Here is a 22,294-nt window from a genome sequence, read left to right as displayed (position 1 = left end):
ACCTACACAGTACGAAATATGCATCTTTTTACAAGACTCCAGAAAATATGCAGTACTTGCCTGTGCAAAATAAAGAACCAAGGCTAGCTGCCCAAGTTGCCTAGCCTATGAGAAGGTGTTGCCTCTCTGAAGTGGGAGTATGGAGGGCACACAAACATTTTTAAAAGGGTTGTTTTAAAAAAATGGGGTTGTCTAAATATGGCTTTGGGATATTTTTATATCCTATAAGCACCCTGGGATAGGAAAAATGCATTTCTAGAACTTGCCCTTTTTGTATCAGCTGTCAGTTACTTCTAGAGCCACCTGCTTTATTCTACCCCGATGTTTATATTTTGTAAAACTGGAGTAGCAAGGCATGAAAAGATTGTATAGCTTCTTGCCATTAAGAGGGATGGAGCTATTATTTTCTTTTGTATTCCTCATAGCTAACTGTGGTTTATAAATCTCTGGTGGGACTGTCTTCTTTCTAACAAAGGATTCTGATTGTTTGAATAATGACTGGGTACATGTCTTGTGCTAAGCTGTGTTTGGTTTAACTATGGTTTATGAATACATCAAAGTTAGCTGGATTTGCATATTCTAAATCATGGATTGGTGTGTACAAATGACAATGTCTAGGTTCACACACACTAAACCATAACCTAACAAGCCACATGGGTTATGGATTAGGTGTGCTTGGATCTGGATGAATATTGGAAATCGATTTTGCCATAGATTTATTATGGTGATCTTAGATAACTTCTGAACAGGAGTTAAAACAGGATTCCCAAAATGTCTTGAATCATAAAAAGGTTCAAAATTAAATTATTCCAGTATTTTCATACATTGTATGTGGTAGGTAAGATAGATAGCTCGGTTTTTCAACAAAAAATATCCTATGGGGAAGAGATACAATGGGTAGGTTATTACGTTATGCTGTGATTTTATTCTTCTGTTAAATAAGCTACAGTTGTTGCATTTGTGTTCACATATAGCACTAAGCCATAAATTTCGGTTTATAGAATCCTGTGGCTATATTCACACAATAGATTAAGCTAGAACCAAACCATAATATGCATAAGCACAATGTGTGAACTTTTTCATTTTGTCACAATCCAATTATAAGTGACCAAACAAAAGGCAAAATATTAAGCAGAAAGATTTATCTACCTTCTGCCTCAAATATTGTTTTTCTTACCTTTTTTTCTCTCTGAGGAGCTATGGAGAGTAATAAGGGAATTGTTTATGAGTAATCTTGACTGGATGTAGTTCAAGAATACTACTTGATTCAATTTGTATATACTTCTGCTCTGAAATTTAAGGAGGATCTGTCTGTGAGGGCTTCTGCTTTAAATCTATGATAATCGAATTCCTCCTTAGGTAGTCTTCTCCTAGCCAGCAGTTATGGGAGTCATACCTTCCAATGTTTTTTGTGGGTGCCAGGTTAGAGGAGATGGTTTTGTAGTTATTTTATTTCGAAGCGTTTAGAGTTCAGTCTGTATCTCCTCTTCAACACTATAGTTACTCGACAAAATGCTTAACATAACTAGAACTTATACTAAAAATAATTTGTATTTTGATACACTTCCTTGGGATTGGTCAATAGGAATTGGCTATGCATAGCAACAATTTTAAAATCATAGCCTGTTGAAATTTAAAGCAAGGGAGAAGAGCCAGATTCTGACATCTGTTGAAAATGTTATGCATAAATTATTCTTGGTCTGAAAATATATTTAAGCATTCTCTTTCTCCAAATTTTAAACGAAGTAGAATAAAATAAAGTGAAACTTCATCCTTTAATGATCCATTGTTTGCCCTTTAATAATAATGGAAAAGATGTGAAATGAAGATAACCTCTTCAAAGTGGGTTTTTAATGTGAATGAATGTCACCTTTTGTATACCATTAAGATGAGCAACCTGGAATCCTCCTTGTGTGTGTGTATGTGTGTGTGTGACTTCAACTTCCATCAATTCCAACCCATATGCTAACTGTCAAGGGGGGTGGGGATTCAAGTCTTAGATTGCATACTTCAATATATTGTATCTACCTGCTTCACTATATAGAAATTTGGGTTCTTGTTTGTTTGTTTGTTTACACATCATTTTGTGTTAACTTTCACTTTTGCTTAAATATATTGCCCTTTACTGGCACTGCTGAAGTATGTTTAGTGACTATACCTTTTATATTATATGTAGCATGTTCTTCAAAAAAGGGATGTGGTGGCGCTGCAGGTTAAACCGCTGAGCTGCTGAGCCTGCTGATCGGAAGGTCAGTGGTTCGAATCCGTGTGACGGGGTGAGCTCCCATTGCTAGTCCCAGCTCCTGCCAACCTAGCAGTTCGAAAACATGCAAATGTGAGTAGATTAATAGGTACCGCTTCGGCGGGCAGGTAACGGCATTCCGTTTAGTCATGCCGGCCACATGACCACGGAGGAAGTGTCTATGGACAAACGCCGGCTCTTCGGCTTTGAAACGGAGATGAGCACTGCCCCCTAGAGTCGGACACGACTGGACTTAATGTCAAGGGAAACCTTTACCTTTAGCACGTACTTCACCTTAATGCAATGAATTTTGTAGATGCAGAAGAAATGATACACTATAGGGACTAAAATTAGGAGGTTGCCATTTTTAGGACTCCTGGTACTGTTTTAAAACTACCAGAAGTTCCCAGATGAAAGAGAAATCCATGAACTGTTAGGCATGGTTGGTGCATGTTGTGCCATGCGGGGATCATTTGTATTTGGCATAGCGTGATATGCAAGCCACCCATTTTGGCCTAGCATTATTTGCAGGGTAGGCCACTAGAGCTCCCAAAAACAGGGTTTAAAAAACAGCTTCGTGTTAGGTGTGAATGCAGCCTATATTCCAGCTATGTACTTCCACCCATCTTAACAGGGTTTTCTTTTTTAAAAAAATAACCTGTTTGCTTTTTAGTCATTTTAAAAATTATTCTATGGTTTCTGTGGTTTTTTTTGTTAATAGCCTTGGAATTTTCATTCCATTTTTTAATGCTCTATGTTTTGTTCATCATTGTTTAAATAAGAAAATTATGACATGTTATATTGATAGGTGGGTATTACAAAATAACAATAGGAATTGAGGTTCTCTAAACTATTTCCTAGATTAATTTCCCACTTAAAATTTTTGTTTATTTTAGAGGGAAAAATGCATCCTAATCCAGTGTGTACCTGTGCAAGGTGAATTCCCCCTGTACATGCACACACTTCTCCAAGATAAAAGGAATAATTTTCCATTCTTCACAAGGCAGTACTTGACAAGTTTAAACTCTGGTTAAATATGAAGGCTCATTGCATGAAAATCAGCGTTTAATCTATCTTTTGAAGTTGGTGATCAATGGATTTCAGGTGTTCTACAGTAGTAGCTGCCAATGAATAGGGGTGGGTGCAAAAACAAAGCTTGATTGTGCTGAGCAGTAATTCCAACTACTGTAGTTTAAAAAAAGGCTTTCTTTCCTGGTCTTTGACTGACTAAGATTGCTGTTTTTTCTGTGCGCCCTTTCATAGAATCATATCCAGTGCATCCCAGTCTCCATGTTAGCCAAATATGAGTATGGTATTTGATTTATGATTTCTGAGATAACCGTCAGCAGAAATACACAGTCTTGGCCTGGGGTGGGGGTAGTTTGCAGTCCTCAGTGTGACCCCCCGTCATGCTATTCATAGACTGGTGTGACCCTCAAAACAATGAAAGTTGGGCTGTCCATATCAGTGGTGTCCAAACTGGAATGTAGCATTCTACTTCCACCTACATTATATCCTCTAGTTTAACAAGTAGATTAATCTTGCTGATTTGAGTCGGAGCATTTTTAGAATGCCTAAAGGCATTTTTAACAGGGTGGGTGGGGGGGACTGCTCAATTGTATCTGACACTATTGAGATATGTTTGGCTCCTCCAGTTTTAAAAACTCCTCTGTCTTTATTCCCTTATCAAATCCAGGTATTGTTGACCACATAATCCTTTAATTGGAATCAAGTACTGATACGCTATTTCACTGATAATCCTGACTACTTAGGGACATAATTGAACAATTAAAAAAAAGATACCATGTGTACTGATAACAATGCTATTCCAGTTTCATCTAAAAAACCCATTTTTAAGCACTGTACAGTTGTAGATCTGGCTATCTGTGTAAGCGCAGATGGTGCTTGAATAGGCAGTTTTGTTCATGAAGGCATGTATCTATGATTTTCCCCAAGGCATAATTCCTGGTCTTGTCTGCAGCAGACCACATCCTGTCTTTGTGTGTGTGTGTGTGTGTCATTTGAGTATCAAATAATCTTTCTAACTGTTCTAAGTCTTAGTTACATTTCCTTTAAAAAGTGTGTGTGTGGCCTTCCTGGATGGAGACTTCCTTTCTTTTTTAAAATGCACACCTGCCATATTTCATTCTATGCTACAGTTCTCCAAACAGCATTTGTCTGTTGGGGATGTTTGAGAGGTGGTGTTTGACTGTACAGATTTTGAAAAGTTATAGATGTTACTTTCAGGACTGTTTTCCAATTGTAGGGAATGTACCATTTCCCCAGTACTGAAACATTTCAGTGCCTTTTTGCTTCTCCAACCAGATTTTTCCTCTGGTAGCATGAATGATATGAATAATAGGAGAGTGCTGTGAAGAAAAGTAAATGAGAGCCGGTGTGGCGATGTTGGCCTTGTGGGGTAAACTAGATAGGAATCACAACCAGATGAACTAATTCTATTTTATTGTAAAGCTACATTGACAGAATCTTGCAAGTATGAAAGTACATTTATTCCCCCCCGTCCCCCGTCTCCTCTTTACAGCCCAAGAAACTAGGGAGGGTCTCTTCTAAGCCTCTTGCCCTGCCCACATTTCTGCTGTGGGCTACGCTGTCTTTTATCTGACTGTTCCCCTGGTTGCCTCTCTTTGCCTGGTCTCCCAAGGTCTTTCCCACATACTATCACAGGTGTACTGGTTAAAATGTTGGACTAGAAGCAGGCAGTTCTAGGTTCTAGTCCAGCCTCAGCCACAGAAACTCACTGGGCAACTTTAAGCCAGTTACTCATTCTCTGTGTGACCTACCTCACAGAGTTGTTGTGAGAGAAAATAGGAGGAGGGAGCACTGTGCATGCTACCTTATGCTTCTGATGAAGGCCGGAATATAAGTTGGATAAATACATGCAAAAGATCATCAACTAAAAATAAAAACAAACCTGTCAACTTCGTAATGTTCTATAGTATATCCGCATCTGCACTGTGTAAAGTTCTGGTCACTGCTTTTGAAAAGTGATATAGAAAAAGTGCAGAAGAATGCAGCCAAAATGATCACCTTCCTTATGAGAAAAGGGTAAAATATTTGGGACATTTTAGGTTAGAAAAAAGATTGAGACATGAATTATACAGGGGCATGGAGAAAGTTGGCATGTTTTTCTGCCTGTCTTAAAAACTAGGACCAGGAGGCATTTAATTGGAAGGAAGATGTAGATCAGATAAAAGAAAACAGTTCTTCATGTGGTACTTAATTTTGTAGAGTTCATTATCACAAGACATGGTGATGGCCATTAACTTGTTAGTCTTTAAAAGGAGATTGGATACATTCATGAAGGACCAATCTGTAAAAGACTATTTGTTCTGAAGACTCAGTGTAACGTCTGAGTTGGGAATTAGAACATCTTTCCATTCCATTTGCAGGGGAACAATGCATGCTTTACATCTTTTTTCCAAGCACCCCAGAAATCTCTGGTTAGCCACTCTGGAAAGCAAAGTGCTGGACTAAAATGGGCCTGGAACCTACCCGGTTAGGGTATTCCTAAGTTCTTGGTCAAGCTTAATGTAAGGGAGGCCTCTCCATTTTTATGAAATTGTATTCATCTGTATACCTTGCTGGGAATCCATGCCGATAATAGAAAACCCAGGTACTTTTCCTCAAAGCACTTTGATAAAAGGGCTACTAAAAACTGTCCTGCTACTGAAGGTGGGTACCTAGGCCAATCTTTTTCTATTTTTGAGTGAGTTTCCACTTTAAGTACATCCACATTTCCTTTAACATTGATATGTAATATGAAGTCTTGATTGAGATGCTATGTAGAAACTTGATTTAATACAGAATATGTGTGGTGGAGGATCTTACAGCTTGCTATGCCATGTAGCATTGATCCGAGACAAGAGAGAGAAAGATGTTTGGTAGAGGTTATCCATTGCCTCTTTGAATCTACCAGTTCATGTTATGTATGTTAATTAGGCTAATAAAATTGCAACCTGCATAAATGCACATTCAGCCATGATTTTAGCTTAGTATTCATCTGATTTTGGCTTAGTATATGTGCTGTTGTACTGTGTGTCTATCGTCAGCTACTTCAGTAACAGCTAAATGTTTCAGCGGGTCGTTTTCCAATGATCTGTTTTGCGGGTCTATCTAGTTTGGGGCAGTTCGAGCTTAATCCTCTATCTAGGCTGGTCTTTGAGTTCAAACTTCCATGTGACTTCCATTTCTTGACAGTGTCTTTCTCAGTTGAAATTGTGAGCTGGAAGTATTTAGAGATGTGATAGCCCCCCTCTGTTTTATCAGAGTGAATTAATCTTAATTTTAAATGCTCAAATAGCTGCTTGAAGGAACCCATGCATGTTGAAAGTAGAGAGAACAATCACAACCTGAAAGAGTAGAAGGATCAGAGTATTTGTTCACCTGTAACTAACTGTAGCTTCAGCAAAGGATCGTTACCTTGTCGTGGTGCTGGAGCTTGAGCACCTCAATGATGCCATGAGCTAAACCGTGAAGGGCCACCCAAGACGGGAAGGTCATGACAGAGAGGTCAGACTAAATGCAATCCCTGGGGAAGGTAATGGCAACCCACCTCAGTATTCTTGCCGTGAAAACTAAATGGATCAGTACAACCAGAGATATGTCGGTATACCATCGGAAGATGAGACCCCCAGGTCGGAAGATGGTCAAAATGCTACTGGGGAGGAACAGAGGATGAGCTCAACTAGCCCCAGACGTGATGACGCAGCTAGCTCAAAGCCGAAAGGACGGCTAGCGGCCGACGGTGCTGGTGGTGAACGGCGAATCCGATGTTCTAAGCATCAACACACCATCGGAACCTGGAATGTAAGATCTATGAGCCAGGGCAAATTGGATGTGGTTATTGGTGAGATGTCAAGATTAAAGATAGACATTCTGGGCGTCAGTGAACTGAAATGGACTGGAATGGGCCACTTCACATCAAATGACCACCAGATCTACTACTGCGGACAAGAGGACCACAGAAGAAATGGAGTAGCCTTTATAATTAATAGTAAAGTGGCTAAAGCAGTGCTTGGATACAACCCAAAAAACGACAGAATGATCTCAATTCGAATTCAGGGCAAGCCATCTAACATCACAGTGATCCAAATATACGCCCCAACCACAAATGCTGAAGAAGCTGAAGTAGAGCAGTTCTATGAGGATCTGCAGCACCTACTGGACAACACGCCTAAAAGAGATGTTATTTTCATCACGGGAGACTGGAATGCTAAGGTGGGCAGTCAAATGACACCTGGAATTACAGGTAAGTATGGCCTGGGAGAACAAAATGAAGCAGGACACAGGCTGATAGAATTTTGCCAAGACAATTCACTCTGCATAACAAACACTCTCTTCCAACAACCTAAGAGACGGCTTTATACATGGACTTCACCAGATGGACAACACCGAAATCAGATTGATTACATCCTTTGCAGCCAAAGGTGGCGGACATCTGTACAGTCGGTAAAAACAAGGCCTGGAGCTGACTGTAGTTCAGATCACGAACTTCTTCTTGCACAATTTAGGATCAGACTAAAGAGATTAGGGAAGACCCACAGATCAGCTAGATATGAGCTCACTAATATTCCTAAGGAATATGCAGTGGAGGTGAAGAATCGATTGAAGGGACTGGACTTAGTAGATAGGGTCCCGGAAGAACTCTGGACAGAAGTTGGCAGCATTGTTCAGGAGGCGGCAACAAAATACATCCCAAAGAAAGAGAAAACCAAGAAGGCAAAATGGCTGTCTGCTGAGACACTAGAAGTAGCCCAAGAAAGAAGGAAAGCAAAAGGCAACAGTGATAGGGGGAGATATGCCCAATTAAATGCAAAATTCCAGAGGTTAGCCAGAAGAGATAAGGAATTATTTTTAAACAAGCAATGCGCGGAAGTGGAAGAAGACAATAGAATAGGAAGGACAAGAGACCTCTTCCAGAAAATTAGAAACATTGGAGGTAAATTCCAGGCAAAAATGGGTATGATCAAAAACAAAGATGGCAAGGACCTAACAGAAGAAGAAGAGATCAAGAAAAGGTGGCAAGAATATACAGAAAACCTGTATAGGAAGGATAACAATATCGGGGATAGCTTTGACGGTGTGGTCGGTGAGCTAGAGCCAGACATCCTGAAGTGTGAGGTTGAGTGGGCCTTAAGAAGCATTGCTAATAACAAGGCAACAGGAGACGACGGCATCCCAGCTGAACTGTTCAAAATCTTGCAAGATGATGCTGTCAAGGTAATGCATGCTATATGCCAGCAAATTTGGAAAACACAAGAATGGCCATCAGACTGGAAAAAATCAACTTATATCCCCATACCAAAAAAGGGGAACACTAAGGAATGTTCAAACTATCGAACAGTGGCACTCATTTCACATGCCAGTAAGGTAATGCTCAAGATCCTGCAAGGTAGACTTCAGCAGTTCATGGAGCGAGAATTGCCAGATGTACAAGCTGGGTTTAGAAAAGGCAGAGGAACTAGAGACCAAATTGCCAATATCCGCTGGATAATGGAAAAAGCCAGGGAGTTTCAGAAAAACATCTATTTCTGTTTTATTGACTATTCTAAAGCCTTTGACTGTGTGGACCATAACAAATTGTGGAAAGTTCTTAGTGTTATGGGGATACCAAGTCATCTTGTATGCCTCCTGAAGAATCTGTATAACGACCAAGTAGCAACAGTAAGAACAGACCACGGAACAACAGACTGGTTTAAGATTGGGAAAGGAGTACGGCAGGGCTGTATACTCTCACCCTACCTATTCAACTTGTATGCAGAACACATCATGCGACAAGTTGGCCTTGAGGAATCCAAGGCTGGAGTTAAAATCTCTGGAAGAAACATTAACAATCTCAGACATGCAGATGAGACCACTTTGATGGCTGAAAGTGAAGAGGAACTGAGGAGCCTTATGATGAAGGTGAAAGAAGAAAGTGCAAAAGCTGGTTTGCAGCTAAACCTCAAAAAAACCAAGATGATGGCAACCAGCTTGATTGATAACTGGCAAATAGAGGGAGAAAATGTAGAAGCAGTGAAAGACTTTGTATTCCTAGGTGCAAAGATTACTGCAGATGCTGACTGCAGTCAGGAAATCAGAAGACGCTTAATCCTTGGGAGAAGAGCAATGACAAATCTCGATAAAATAGTTAAGAGCAGAGACATCACACTGACAACAAAGGCCCGCATAGTTAAAGCAATGGTGTTCCCTGTAGTAACATATGGCTGTGAGAGCTGGACCATAAGGAAGGCTGAGCGAAGGAAGATCGATGCTTTTGAACTGTGGTGTTGGAGGAAAATTCTGAGAGTGCCTTGGACTGCAAGAAGATCCAACCAGTCCATCCTCCAGGAAATCAAGCCAGACTGCTCACTTGAGGGAATGATATTAAAGGCAAAACTGAAATACTTTGGCCACATAATGAGAAGACAGGACACCCTGGAGAAGATGCTGATGCTAGGGAGAGTGGAAGGCAAAAGGAAGAGGGGTCGACCAAGGGCAAGATGGATGGATGATATTCTAGAAGTGACGGACTCGTCCCTGGGGGTGTTGACGACCGACAGGAAGCTCTGGCGTGGGCTGGTCCATGAAGTCACGAAGAGTCGGAAGCGACTAAACGAATAAACAACAACAAACTAACTGTAGGCTTAAACAACTGCACAAAAATAGTAAACGTGCTCTCAAATTTGCAGAAATGTGTTATATTTAACTTTATACCACATAGAGACTCTGTCAGCTCCTGCTCACTTAGTGATTCATTAAAACATGCGATTTAACCAGGGGTGCCCAAATTTTTGCATGCAACTACAGTTTGAAGGGCACGTTTGCCACATACATGTTGTATGTCTTACGCTGAGGTGTATCTGAATATCTCCTCAACTTCTTCTTTATAACTTCAGAAAACACTGCTAGCCAAATGTTCAGTTGATTGTACATCCAAGTGGTAGAGCTCCTTCTAAAAAACTTCCGATGTTACAGACCTCTAAGGATGCAGCTGTTGTTCATGCTGCTGATCTTTAAGTAGGATGGTTGCTGTTCTCTAGGTAATCCTAACCTATACAACATATGGCTTGGGAAAGAAATACTAGTGAATTTGGTGAGATTCTAGAGATCAGTACTGCTGGAGCTTTGAGAAATGAGGATCCATGCATATGTGGATTGAGAAAATTGGAATTAACACACACAGCGCTGAAAATTAAGAGACTGAAAATTAAAAATGGCAAAATACAGTCTGAAAATTGGAATCATAATATGATATTAATACTGAGACTTCTATGAGGCAATCATATATATTATCTAAGTCCTGAATGTTTGTAAGCTTATTGTTTTCACTGAGATAGAATAAAATGAAAAAAGAACCAAAAAAGAACAGAAGGTTAAAAAAAGGAAATAAAGCATATTATATTACCTGTAGTGATAATATTCAGCTCAGTTTTTAAGTATGTTATACTGATCAGTTTTACTGTTCCATCAATAGAGACCCACTTTATAAACAGAAAGTGAGCACATGTTTTAAATCTGAGGTTGAACTGTTTTTCTAACATTGAGCAATTTTTTGGGTGGCCTTCAAGCACCATAATTCTTGATATAGCGATAAGTTCCCTATTTTTAGTACATTCCCATTTTTAAATCATATGGAACTTTGTAATACCGTATTAAGAGAGTTTTCGAGATTAAATCAATACTGGGACAAGCCCCTATTGTATGAATAATTGTCCTCTCAGCCATTTTGTATTTCTATTTCCAACAACATGAGATTGACAACTATTCCTTTTTAAACGGTTTCTGGGGTGTCTGGTAAATGTCAAAGAAACTCATTTGTTGCATTAGCCTCATCTTGGGATCATAAGAAGCATACTTTCTTCTGAAAGGATATTAACAATTGATTTGTTAATATCGGATTTTCCAACTCTTTATTTGAGAGTACTTGCAAATAGCTAATATCTCCCTCAGTGCTATTCTTTGTTTGTTAAAAGTACTGTTGACTTAAAATCATCCAAAACATACCAGTACTGACAGTATTTCTGAAGTTTTAGACGTATGCCCAGGGATAAAGTTGAAAGTCTGGAAATTTCAAAGCCCTGTTGTAATGTGATAGCCATTATTACAAAAAGCATATATAGGGGCTTGTCTGTCCCACAGAATTTTTTTTCATAACACTCTGTTTAAAATAAGTTATATGTATTTTTCTATGGGTACCCTTAAATATATCAATTGTGATCTTCATTTGTACATTTCTTTCACTGTAAACTTAACAGCATTTTAACCACATATTTATGTCAATTTTTATCTAAGAAAGTTGATATATTACATTACAAATGAAGAACATTTCCTAGGAATAATTTTTCCTAGCTAGCTAAAACAAGTCAAACAAAAAGTGAAACCCGATATTATACAAATGCCTATAGAAATATTAGAACCCCTAACTGAATAAACTGATAACTATAAATTACCAAGTAATTGCCCAAGATAATGCATTTTGGTGTAACAATATATAATTATCAGCAGCATGTAACAGTTGGTGTTCAGCTTTCTCCACTATTATATCCAAAATGTCTTCCATTTGTCTAATAAAACAAGCTAGTGGTTCTGATATCAAATTAAAAATAAAAGAAGATTAAAAGACAACCTTGAGGAGTATTACAAATTATCTAAAGAGATGAAGAGATATTTTCTTTTGTAATAACTTTCTGTTCAGCCACACCTTTATCTCTGTAAGATTTAACATATGTCATGAAATCTATGAAACAGGAAGACAAAGTTTTTCCAGCATTTTGAAGGCACCTAATGAACTTCAGTACTGTCCAAGCTATTGTCCGATTTTGTTGATAAATCTTGATGCAAAAATACTGACAGCAACCTTGGCATATAGATTATAGACAGTATTATCTTTGATTATGTATCTAACACATCCCAGTTTTATAAAAGATCCTCAAGTGTCTGATAAAATTGGATTACAGATGGATGTTCTGGATGTACATTGAAAAAAAATTGAAATCACCAGTGGTAGTCTCATTGAATGCAGAAAATACATGAAATATGGAACAATAGAAATTTTGGAAACAAATTGACTCTAAACGTAAATTTTCTTTTGTATTAATTGGATCGCTGCGTGGTATGCTATTCCTTCTGAAAGAGTTATTACAATTTTACAAATGAAAGTATCTCATCTTTATTATTATTAATTTAATAATTAACTCGAGGTTTACAGCCTTCATTGAGCACATTTTGCAAAGGATAAAAGACACATTATTCCAGTCAAGTGAAGGGCCTGTGAACTGTGATTAGAGCAATTTCTTTGTTTGCAGAAAGGTTTCACTATCTCCAAGAAAGGCTGAGATTGGGAGAGCTGCTGCTAGTCGGGGTAAACCAGAATTAAAATTAGAAGGATTAATGGTCTAACTTGCTTTAAAACTATTTCTAGTTTTCCTAGGTGAAATTCCTAGATCCTAGCCTCCTCAGTGTTTGTACTCTCCAGATGTGTCAAGGCCCAGGATTCTCTAATCAGTATGTCTATGGCAAACATTTGGGAACTGAAGTCTGGACAGCCTTCCAGGACAGGGGAATACCTGCAGTCAGAGCCCCAACACGCACCCTTTGAAATAGTTGCATTATGGGCAGTCCTAGGATCTAAAGTCGGCTGCAGGAAGTCCTGTTATATTTTAAACAATCCTTGCTACCACTGTAGCAAACTAACTATAGTTTTGGTTATCTTTGGGGAGCATTGATGCTCCACAGATCACTGTATGGGATCTGCCCATTTTTTTTTTATGGTGACAAATAATATTTAAGAGTATTTGCTGCAGTGGCAATAGAGCAATTGGAGGATGGATGTGGATGTAGTTCAGCAAAGTTGGTTGGTAAATGACAGTGCAATTTGCCAGGTGACTCACTGTGACCCATAGTAAGATTGGTCCTGCCTTCAGTGTTATTTTCAAAAAATCTTTTTTTTAGCAAGAAATGAATTTTTGCTTGTAAGTTGCAGTTTTTTTGTTCCATAAATGAAGACTGGAGCTAGTCAGTTCTGTATATTCTAATAAGAAATTATGTGCTGCTTGAGAATGATGACTGAGAAGACCATGCTTAAATATGAAACAGTTTGGGAACATGGCATTGGAAGGGCCTCTGGGAAGGATCACATGAGGAAAGATATCTATATATGATTAAAGGATGATGTTTGCTTAGATATAGTTTATACATACTTGATATATTTCATGAAGACTATATGAGCAAATACAGATTTTCTATCTCTTTATTGTGATTTTTCTTCTTTTTTAAAGCTTCTCCTCTCTTGCTTTTTGCAAACCGCCGAGATGTGAGATTGGTGGATGCTGGTGGAGTAAAGATGGAAGCAACAGTTGTGGTCAGTGGCTTAGAAGATGCTGCTGCAGTAGACTTCCTGTACTCACAAAGTGTTATTTACTGGACAGATGTGAGTGAAGAAGCCATCAAACAGACTTATTTTAACCAAACTGGGAATCTTGTACAGAATATCATCGTTTCAGGACTGCTTTCTCCAGATGGCCTGGCATGTGACTGGATTGGGAAAAAATTGTACTGGACTGACTCAGAAACAAATAGGATTGAAGTTGCTAATCTCAATGGAACATCTAGGAAGGTTCTCTTCTGGCAAGATCTTGACCAGCCAAGAGCAATTGCCCTGGATCCAGCTCACGGGTAAGCATCCTTTCTTTAAACTTTCACATTCATTTGCAGGATCAGGGTTGTTCTCTTAGAATGTTTTTTTCTCTCCAAACAAAATACAATCTCTTCTTACAAATTCTGTTTTCTCAAGGTATTTCTCTCTGAACATATGTTTACATTTAAATAAAACATGGGATGAGGAATGGCAGGCCATATAAGAGCACCATGATTAATGTGCCAAACAAAACATCAAATAAGTCTATAATTAATGTGGCTAGTTAAAGAAATTTAGGGAGGTTGCCTGTTGAAATGCATGATAGATTCAGCTTTGCAAATCTGTATCCCACTGAATCCTAATGAGTTCTCAGATTCTGTGTTGGGGTAAAAAGAGATCCAATAGCTTGATATATAAAGAGTAGTTTTTGTTTTTGTTTTGCAAGTAAAATATGCTCTTCGGTTGTACTACACAAAGATCTAATTTGTCTGAAATCTTCTGCAGTACAGAGGAGCAAACTATCAGAAGTTTCATACAAGAAATATAGGTTTTTGCTTACTTAGCACAGATATTGCACATCTGTGGCAAATGTGTGATGGAATAAAATCTTAGCGATCACATATCATTGCAGTAGCAACTTGATAAATGCATGGTTATGTTATATGCTGTACTGTCCGTAGGATTTTAATAAAATAATTTGTAATAAATAACATAAATAGGTTGTAATAAAAATAAATTCAGTGGTGGAAAAGTGAGCCAGTGCAATGTTTGTGGAAATAGGATATACACACAGTAATATATACAGTAATGTATACAGTAAGCAAGATGGTTCATGTAACAATTCGTGCAGGACAGCCCTATCTATTTACTGTTTTTACTTACTATTTACTGTATTTTATTGTGATAGATTGATTGATTACGTGCCATCACGCTGATGTAGATTCTTAGTCTAACTCTAGGAGATTTTCTAGAAAAGCATTTCATGAAATCCTTACTATATAAAAAAAATTGCAAGTAGGGAAAGGGGAGGTTAGAAATGAAACTTCTGTACTTTTCATCAAGATTAAGATTGACAACGGATCTTATTTCTGGGGGCAAAATGTAGAGCTTAAATAATTCAAAATTATATTTTATTTATTTATTTATCAAATTTGTCACCACCCATCTCGTCCCACCAGAGGGACTCTGGGTGGTTGTATTGCTCAGTTCATATAATTCTAAATCAAAGTATATTTATTAATAATAACTTGCTTCAGTTAGATCCTCTGTGTAGTTCAGCATTATGAACTACATTATTCATAGAAATAATGCTTTCAGTTACTTGAATTCCCAATTATCCAAGTATTCTGGTTAACCACACCTAACAGAACAGTCTTGGCATCCAATTCAGTGGGTTCTGACATTAGAGAGTAGGAAAAGAATTTTTTTTCACTTCCTCATTGGGGAAGAGATATTGAAAATCTCTTCAGTGTTGTGGGAGAAAATATTGGAGATAGTGAATCCATGCCCCCCTTTTCTCAACAATCCTGCTTTTGATTCAATCCAAAGTGACATGGGGGGACGTCGGATTTCTTCTCTGAGATCAGGAATTCTGAATAATTTAATTGCCCAAGGGATTCCCTTCCAGGGGTTATAGGCCGAGGCCTTAAGTAATAAATATGGCTGCATGCCATTTAGGAATAAAATATTTTTCAGGTATGACTTGATCCCTTATGATGGTTTTTTATTCCATTTTAAACCTGATATTGCGGGTTATTCCAGAGCCACATTCGAGGAGCAATTACAAATGTCCTTTATTTGAATTATCTGACATACTTTTGCTCTTTTTGGCCTTAATTTGTTCACCTACACACTATTTTGGTATATCAGTTGGCACTAAATATCCAAGACCAAAATAATGAATCCATCATGGGGTTGGTGGACCTTTGCCCAGTAAAGTGACCATCTTGTTAAAAGTTTATAAAAATTTTTAGAAGCATGCAGTAATAAATGTTGGAAATGTCATGAGACAGAAGGAATATTCTACCATATATGATGGACGTGCAACCACAAAAGTATTAGAAAGACATCACAGCAGCACTCAGAGAATCTAAGGGCTCAAATTCGAAATGAAACCACATTTTTTTTTTACTAGGTATAATTCCAGAACATATCAATAAGAATACTATAACTTGCTTATGGCTGCAAAGACAAACTATAAATACAAAACTAGAATATTGTTTCTAAAGTTTACACCGATAGGTACAGCAAATTGGTTGGAGAACAAAGAAGGAAGAAGTCAGAAGTAAATATTTGTCTGTATCATTTTTAGGGTAGTTTTTCTTTTTTCCCTTTTTCTTTTTTAACATCTATAAATAAAATAGTGGTGATTTGCTATTTAAACTCGAACATTTATATTTCTTTTTTAATATCATAAAAACAACTCAGTGTTACTCTCTTTGGTAACTTACTAATGTTATATTGAGCATTAATTGTACAACTTCAGCAATTATCTCTTCATCTATAGATACTACCTTTCTTGAAAATATGTGTGTTTTAAATAGAAAAGAGAAAAAAAATTAAAAGGGAAAAAAAGGACAAAAAGAAAAGGGGGAAATCTTTTTTTTTTTTTAAAGAATTTTATTAAGTTTCAAGACAAGGATAAAAGCTACGAAAAAACAAAAAACTACAAAAATATAAAAAGAAAAAGAACTAAAAAGATGTGAAAACACAAAAGAATTTTTTTTCAAAATTACAGAAAGATGTGATTTCTGACTTTTAACAGCAAGGATATACAAAAATTTTCATGATCAATCTCTTACTCTATGTTAAACCAAAACCACATTATTTCTATAAATCATTTCACTTTAGCACATTATAAAAATCACTAAGTACAGTTACTCCCCCCTTATATTAAAATAAAGGAGGAAAAAGTTCATATAGACCCCCAAACAACTTCCCCCCAAAACATAACACTTATTTAAATATTCCCTTCCTACTCTATACATTTCTGTCTACTATAATAAGAATCAAACTAAAAAGCACATAAACTGTATGCCATTATACTTAATACTACAACAGTTTTAATAATCTTAATAAACCCCAAAAACAAAAACAATTCAAAACAGTGGCCTTAAATCAAATCCTTAAAACTATCCAAATAAACATTTTTATACCCTAATAATCTTAACCCAAATCCTTAAAAGCAAATAACATCAGTCAAACCCTTAAAGCAATCCAGATAAACATTCCTTAACGCTTATCCCACTTCAAAATAAACCCGAGCATTTACATATCCCCACAATGTGCACAGAGCTTTTCTCTTGGAAAAAAATCAAACAGCCCAACTGCCCCCCTCAAAAATTCCAGCTTCTCTTCAAAAAACCTCCCACACATAATGACCCTTTCTTTTTCACGGTATTCCACCAGAAAGTCAATTTCATTTATTGCTTGCAGATCTCTCTCTCCATTAAATTTCTCCAACTCCACTATCCAATCGTCATACAGCATCTCAATTGAAATACCGATCTCATTCTTAGAAGAAACATTTATATCACTGTTGAATTCCTCAATTTCATCCACCACATTCCCAACCTAATGGCACATTTTAGACCTCATATTTTCCGCAATCTCCTGGATATCTTGCATAAAAACTTGGTAGAAGTCAGAAGAAATCTGTTTAGAATCTTCCACGTCTCATGTAGTAGATTATAATGCTCCCTAGGAGCTTAACCAGTGAAAGTCAAAGATATGGCAAAGTCCGGAAACATATTTACAGAAACAGGAGTGAGATAGGCAGACAGTTCCCAAGGGAAAATAGAAGCAGAAAGCTGAAGGTTCAGATCAGCCAATTCAACATATAGGAGAATGCTAATATCTTCAAATTTAGTACAAAAATAATAACAGGAAGACAGTAGTTTACTCTCATCCTTTATATTGGAAAATGAAGTGCAAAAGTTAAAAAAGAATTTTTTAAAAAGTAATCCCCAAAATAATGATAAGCACCAAGAGAGCCAGCTTCTCATCATTGTAGAAAACCTCTCTTAGGTTACGCGTACTTAGAAAAAAACCCATAAATTCAGTGAGGTGGTGGGGTGGCCGGTCTTAGTGTCCCTTTAAGGCTACCGCGTGGCTTGGAAAGTGATGATATCCCCGCCTCCCAGCTAGCTCTTACCAGTCAAACGCGAACGCTGTTTGCGATCTTCTGGCTGCAAGCAGCCATCCGGAGAAGAGATGGGATGATTCCAGGTGCTTTCCTTTATCTGGAGAATGTTTCTTGGCTTCAGGAAAACCTGCCTGAGCCCGAAAAAATTTGTCACGTTGTCAGGTCCGCCAGCTAAGCCCACAGGCACAGCTGCTTAGTCCTCCATTTCCCCACTGGAAATCCCAAGAAAAGGGGGAAAATCTTAAAGATCTGTGTTTGGGTTTCTGCAGAACTGGTTGTAGACCCACTTCCATTCTAACCAGAGTAGACTGGATTACACAATCATTTTTAAACATAATATTTTGCAGATATATCCACAAATCTGGACTATAAAGTATCTTTTATGACTAGACATAAAGATTTTGACCTTCTAAGATGAGGTTCTGAAGGACAACACATTTTGTACACTGCGTGCACAATTATTAGGCAAGTTGTATTTTGGAGGATGAATTTCATTATTGAACAACTACAGTGCTCTTGGTCAATCCAAAAAGTCAATAAACCTCAAACCTGAATATTTAAGACAGTAAAAGTGAGGTTTTGGCTTTCTTAGGAGCATATCTATGTGTGCACAATTATTGGGCAACTATTAGTGTGCAGAATTATTATGCAACTAAACGAAAAACAAAAATTCCCCCATCTCACTCGTTTATTTTCATCTGCTCCAGTGAGAATAATAAACAAACAACTCAAAATTTACAAATAAACATTTCTGACATTTCAAACAAAAAATCAGTGACCAATATAGCCACCCTTCCTTGCAATAACAGTCATAAGCCTTCCATTCATGGAGTTGGTCAGTTTCTTGATCTGTTGACGATCAACTTTTTGTACAGCAGCAACCACAGCCTCCCAGACGCTGTTCAGAGAGGTGTACTGTTTTCCTTCACCGTACATCTCCCGTTTGAGAAGGGCCCACAAGTTCTCAATAGGGTTTAGGTCAGGTGAGGAAGGGGGCCATGTCATTCTTTCACCTTTGAGGCCTTTACTGGCTAGCCACACAGTGGAGTACTTCTGTCATGAGTAAGGATGGCGAGCAGGGGGCTCCCATCCAGGCTGTAAAGCGCATGGGTAGTACTGAGGAATTAGGTAGCCATTCAAAGAGACACAGATCGGGCCTGCCTTAACCTTTGGGGTTTATATGTCTGGGTTTTTCCCACGCTTCTTCAGTTTGTTAGGATTTTCTGTTATGTAGCAGTAATAAAACACTAGAGACCCATTCCTTGTCTCAGCGTGGTTCCTGGCTGTTAGGACAACTTCAATGCATGCAATGGAGCATTGTCCTGCATAAACATCATGGTCTCCTTGAAAGATGCAGACTTTTTCCTGTACCACTGCTTAAAGGAAGTGTCTTCTAAAAACTTGCAGTAGGTTTGGGAGTTGATTTTGAGTCCATCTTCAACCCAAAGAGGTCCAACTAGCTCATCTTTAATAATACCAGCCCATACCAGTAGCCCACCTCCACCTTGCTGGTGTTTGAGTCGAAGTGGAGCTCTGTGCTCATTACTGATCCAGCCACAGGCCCATCCATCTGGTCCATCAAGAGTCACTCTCATCTCATCAGTCCATAAAACCTTTGAAAAATCTGTCTTCAGATATTTCTTGGCCCAGTCTTGCCGTTTCAACTTATGTGTCTTGTTTAGTGGTGGTCGAGTTTCAGCCTTCCTTACCTTGGCCATGTTTCTGAGCACTGAACACCTTGTACTTCTGGGCACTCCAGGTAGGTTGTAGTTCTGGAATATGACAGCACTGGAGGATAATGGGTTCCTGGTAGCTTCACGTTTGATTCTTCTCAAATCTTTGGCAGTTAATTTGCATCTTTTTTTCTCAACACGTTTCTTGTGACCCTGTTGACTATTTGTAACAAAACGTTTGATGGTTCTGTGACCATGCCCCAATACCTTAGCAATTTCAAGAGTGCTGCATCTCTCTGAAAGACTTTTTACAATTTTTGACTTTTCAGAGTCAGGTAAATCTCTTTTTTGGCCCATTTTGCCTGAGGAAAAGAAGCTGCCTAATAATTATGCACACCTTGATATAGGGTGTTGATCTCCTTAGGCCACACCCTCCCTCATTACACAACTACACATCACCTGATATGCTTATATCCAATAAGCATTCAGGTTTATACGGCTTGGAGGTAGAAAATATGCATAAAAATGATATGGTCAAAATACTCACTTGCCTAATAATTGTGCGCGTGTGTGTATGTATATATATATATATATATACATATATATATATATATATATATAAAATCTAAAATTATATCTTGCTACTCATTGTAAAAACAATTATATTAAAGCTATTAGTTAAAAATGAGTAAAAAGTATGAATAGTAAAAATTGTTAATGAAATATATATTAAAAACCAAACCAAACATTTACAGATATAACAGTCATAATGAAGCATCTTAACAAAATTATTCTCGCCCAAGCTGTTATGAGATGAAAATGTCTTGTATAAGCAGAACACTGGGAAACAGGAGGGTGAGGGTAGGGGTGCAAGTGGGCTTTCCTCCTAGTTAGAGAGTTTGATAATATCCCACCCACCTGGTCTGCACACAGTTAATATATGGGTGATTAGCCGTAGAGTATGTTAGTGTTGCTTAAAATCATATAATAGGAAAATTATTATGTCACTCAACTGTTCCTTGGAAGAATTTATTGTCATGAGTACTGATGGTGAGCAGGAGGGGGCCTCTATCCAGGAGGGAAAATGCATGCGTAGTACTGAGGAGTTAAGCAGCCATTCAAAGAGACACAGATCAGACCCGCCTTGACTTTGGGGTTTATCTGTCTGGGTCTTTCCCACGCTTCTTCAGTTTGTTAGGGTTTTCCATCTAATGTAGCAGTAATAAAACACTAGAGACCTATTCCTTGTCTCAGCGTGGTTCCTGACTGTTAGGACATTTATATACTTTTTTGGATGCATCTAATTTATGTATAATATTAATCTTGTACTCTTGAAGGAGATTTCTATATCCAGGGTCTTCCTATGAGATGTCTTTAAGCATCAAATAAACGGTCTAAACAATTTTTTTTATATAAGAGATAAGGGAGCCAGGTAGCTTTGAAGTAAATTCAAATAGTAAACAAGAAAACAGAAAAAAAAAAAAAAAAAGTAAATACAAGGCTCCTATCTTCTGTGTGCTCTCTTATATTTTGTAACAACATTGTTATAGGCAGGTGGGTAATGTAACATTTAGCAAGGAATATTTGATTGACTGCCTTTAACCTATCACAGAATTTATTTATAAAATTGCCTTTAGACCTTTAGAGTATGTTTATTCCAGAGGTTTGCCTTGTCCTTCCATTGAGCTATGATTCCTGTCTAATTTCTTATCAGGGAGCTATGTGAATAGGTTATGAACACTACTGTGCACTGCAACACTCTTGACTTAATATGTTGTAAATATTGTGCAGCTGTTCTTTCTTCCATATCCACTTCTCCTTCCCTGCACGGAGTAATGCTAGGCAAATCAAAGGGAGACCAGGATGAATTTTCGTTGCCCGAGAACAGTTGCCTGTTACTTGATTATTGGGAATTTTGAATTGATGTAGACCTGAATGAAAGGACTCGTGGAGAGATTTTCATTTTAATAAAACTCATTGAATTTGCTCTGGCCACATCTAAACATCTTTAAATGCCAGCATTTTTCTGAATTTCACAGTGTAGCTCACAAATGCATACAAAATGTGTTTAGGAAGAACTTTGCACAGTAATGTATTTAGGAGAAGATTATTTGCAGCAGCATATATGTAAGGAGAGGTATGCATGCAGTATATAAAGGGGACTCTGGATGAATGTTTGTGTTGATTTTTTTTAAGCAAACGTATGTGGAAGCAGAGTGGAGCGGTTCTGGAGACAGAAAAATACAAAGCTAAACAAAAGTAATTTATTCCAAGGGACAGGTGATGTGCACCCATGATTCCTAGCTTGAGTATTTCATCTCTGGTAATTCTACAGGAATACCAAGTAACTGGGCATCTGTATGGAACTGAAGAGATTTTAAGTTAAAATCAAGACAAACAGACCTCATGAGTAGAAATAGCACAGTATTTTGTGGTAGGATTTTAATATTTTTGTGGTAAGTTGGCAAATTTCTGTTGTTTATGACCCCTACTTTCAAAAATCATTTGCTAGGGCAAAATGTGCTCTTCTGTGTTGGCTTTTTAAAAAGTATGTATGCTGTTTGGTAATCTTTAGAGCTGTCTGGAGAGAAGTTCCA

The 22,294-nt window shown here is 37.8% G+C and overlaps 1 protein-coding gene and 1 long non-coding RNA gene across 4 annotated transcripts in view; both read left to right on the top strand.

Moving 5' to 3' along the window:
• The window catches only part of LOC134487462 (uncharacterized), a 312,713-nt gene that overhangs the window by 194,363 nt on the left and 96,056 nt on the right, over positions 1-22,294 (top strand). The gene's annotated exons all lie outside the window — the stretch shown is intronic.
• Positions 1-22,294, top strand: part of LRP5 (LDL receptor related protein 5) — a 157,797-nt gene that overhangs the window by 39,447 nt on the left and 96,056 nt on the right. For all 3 annotated transcript variants that reach the window (XM_063289268.1, XM_063289265.1, XM_063289269.1), the window contains exon 2: positions 13,522-13,918. In XM_063289268.1, the coding sequence (XP_063145338.1) occupies positions 13,522-13,918 (397 nt within the window). The remainder of the gene's footprint in view (positions 1-13,521; positions 13,919-22,294) is intronic.

Source organism: Candoia aspera, chromosome 1 (assembly GCF_035149785.1).
Source record: "Candoia aspera isolate rCanAsp1 chromosome 1, rCanAsp1.hap2, whole genome shotgun sequence".
NCBI lineage: Eukaryota > Metazoa > Chordata > Lepidosauria > Squamata > Boidae > Candoia > Candoia aspera.
This window is presented reverse-complemented; position numbering and strand designations above follow the sequence as displayed.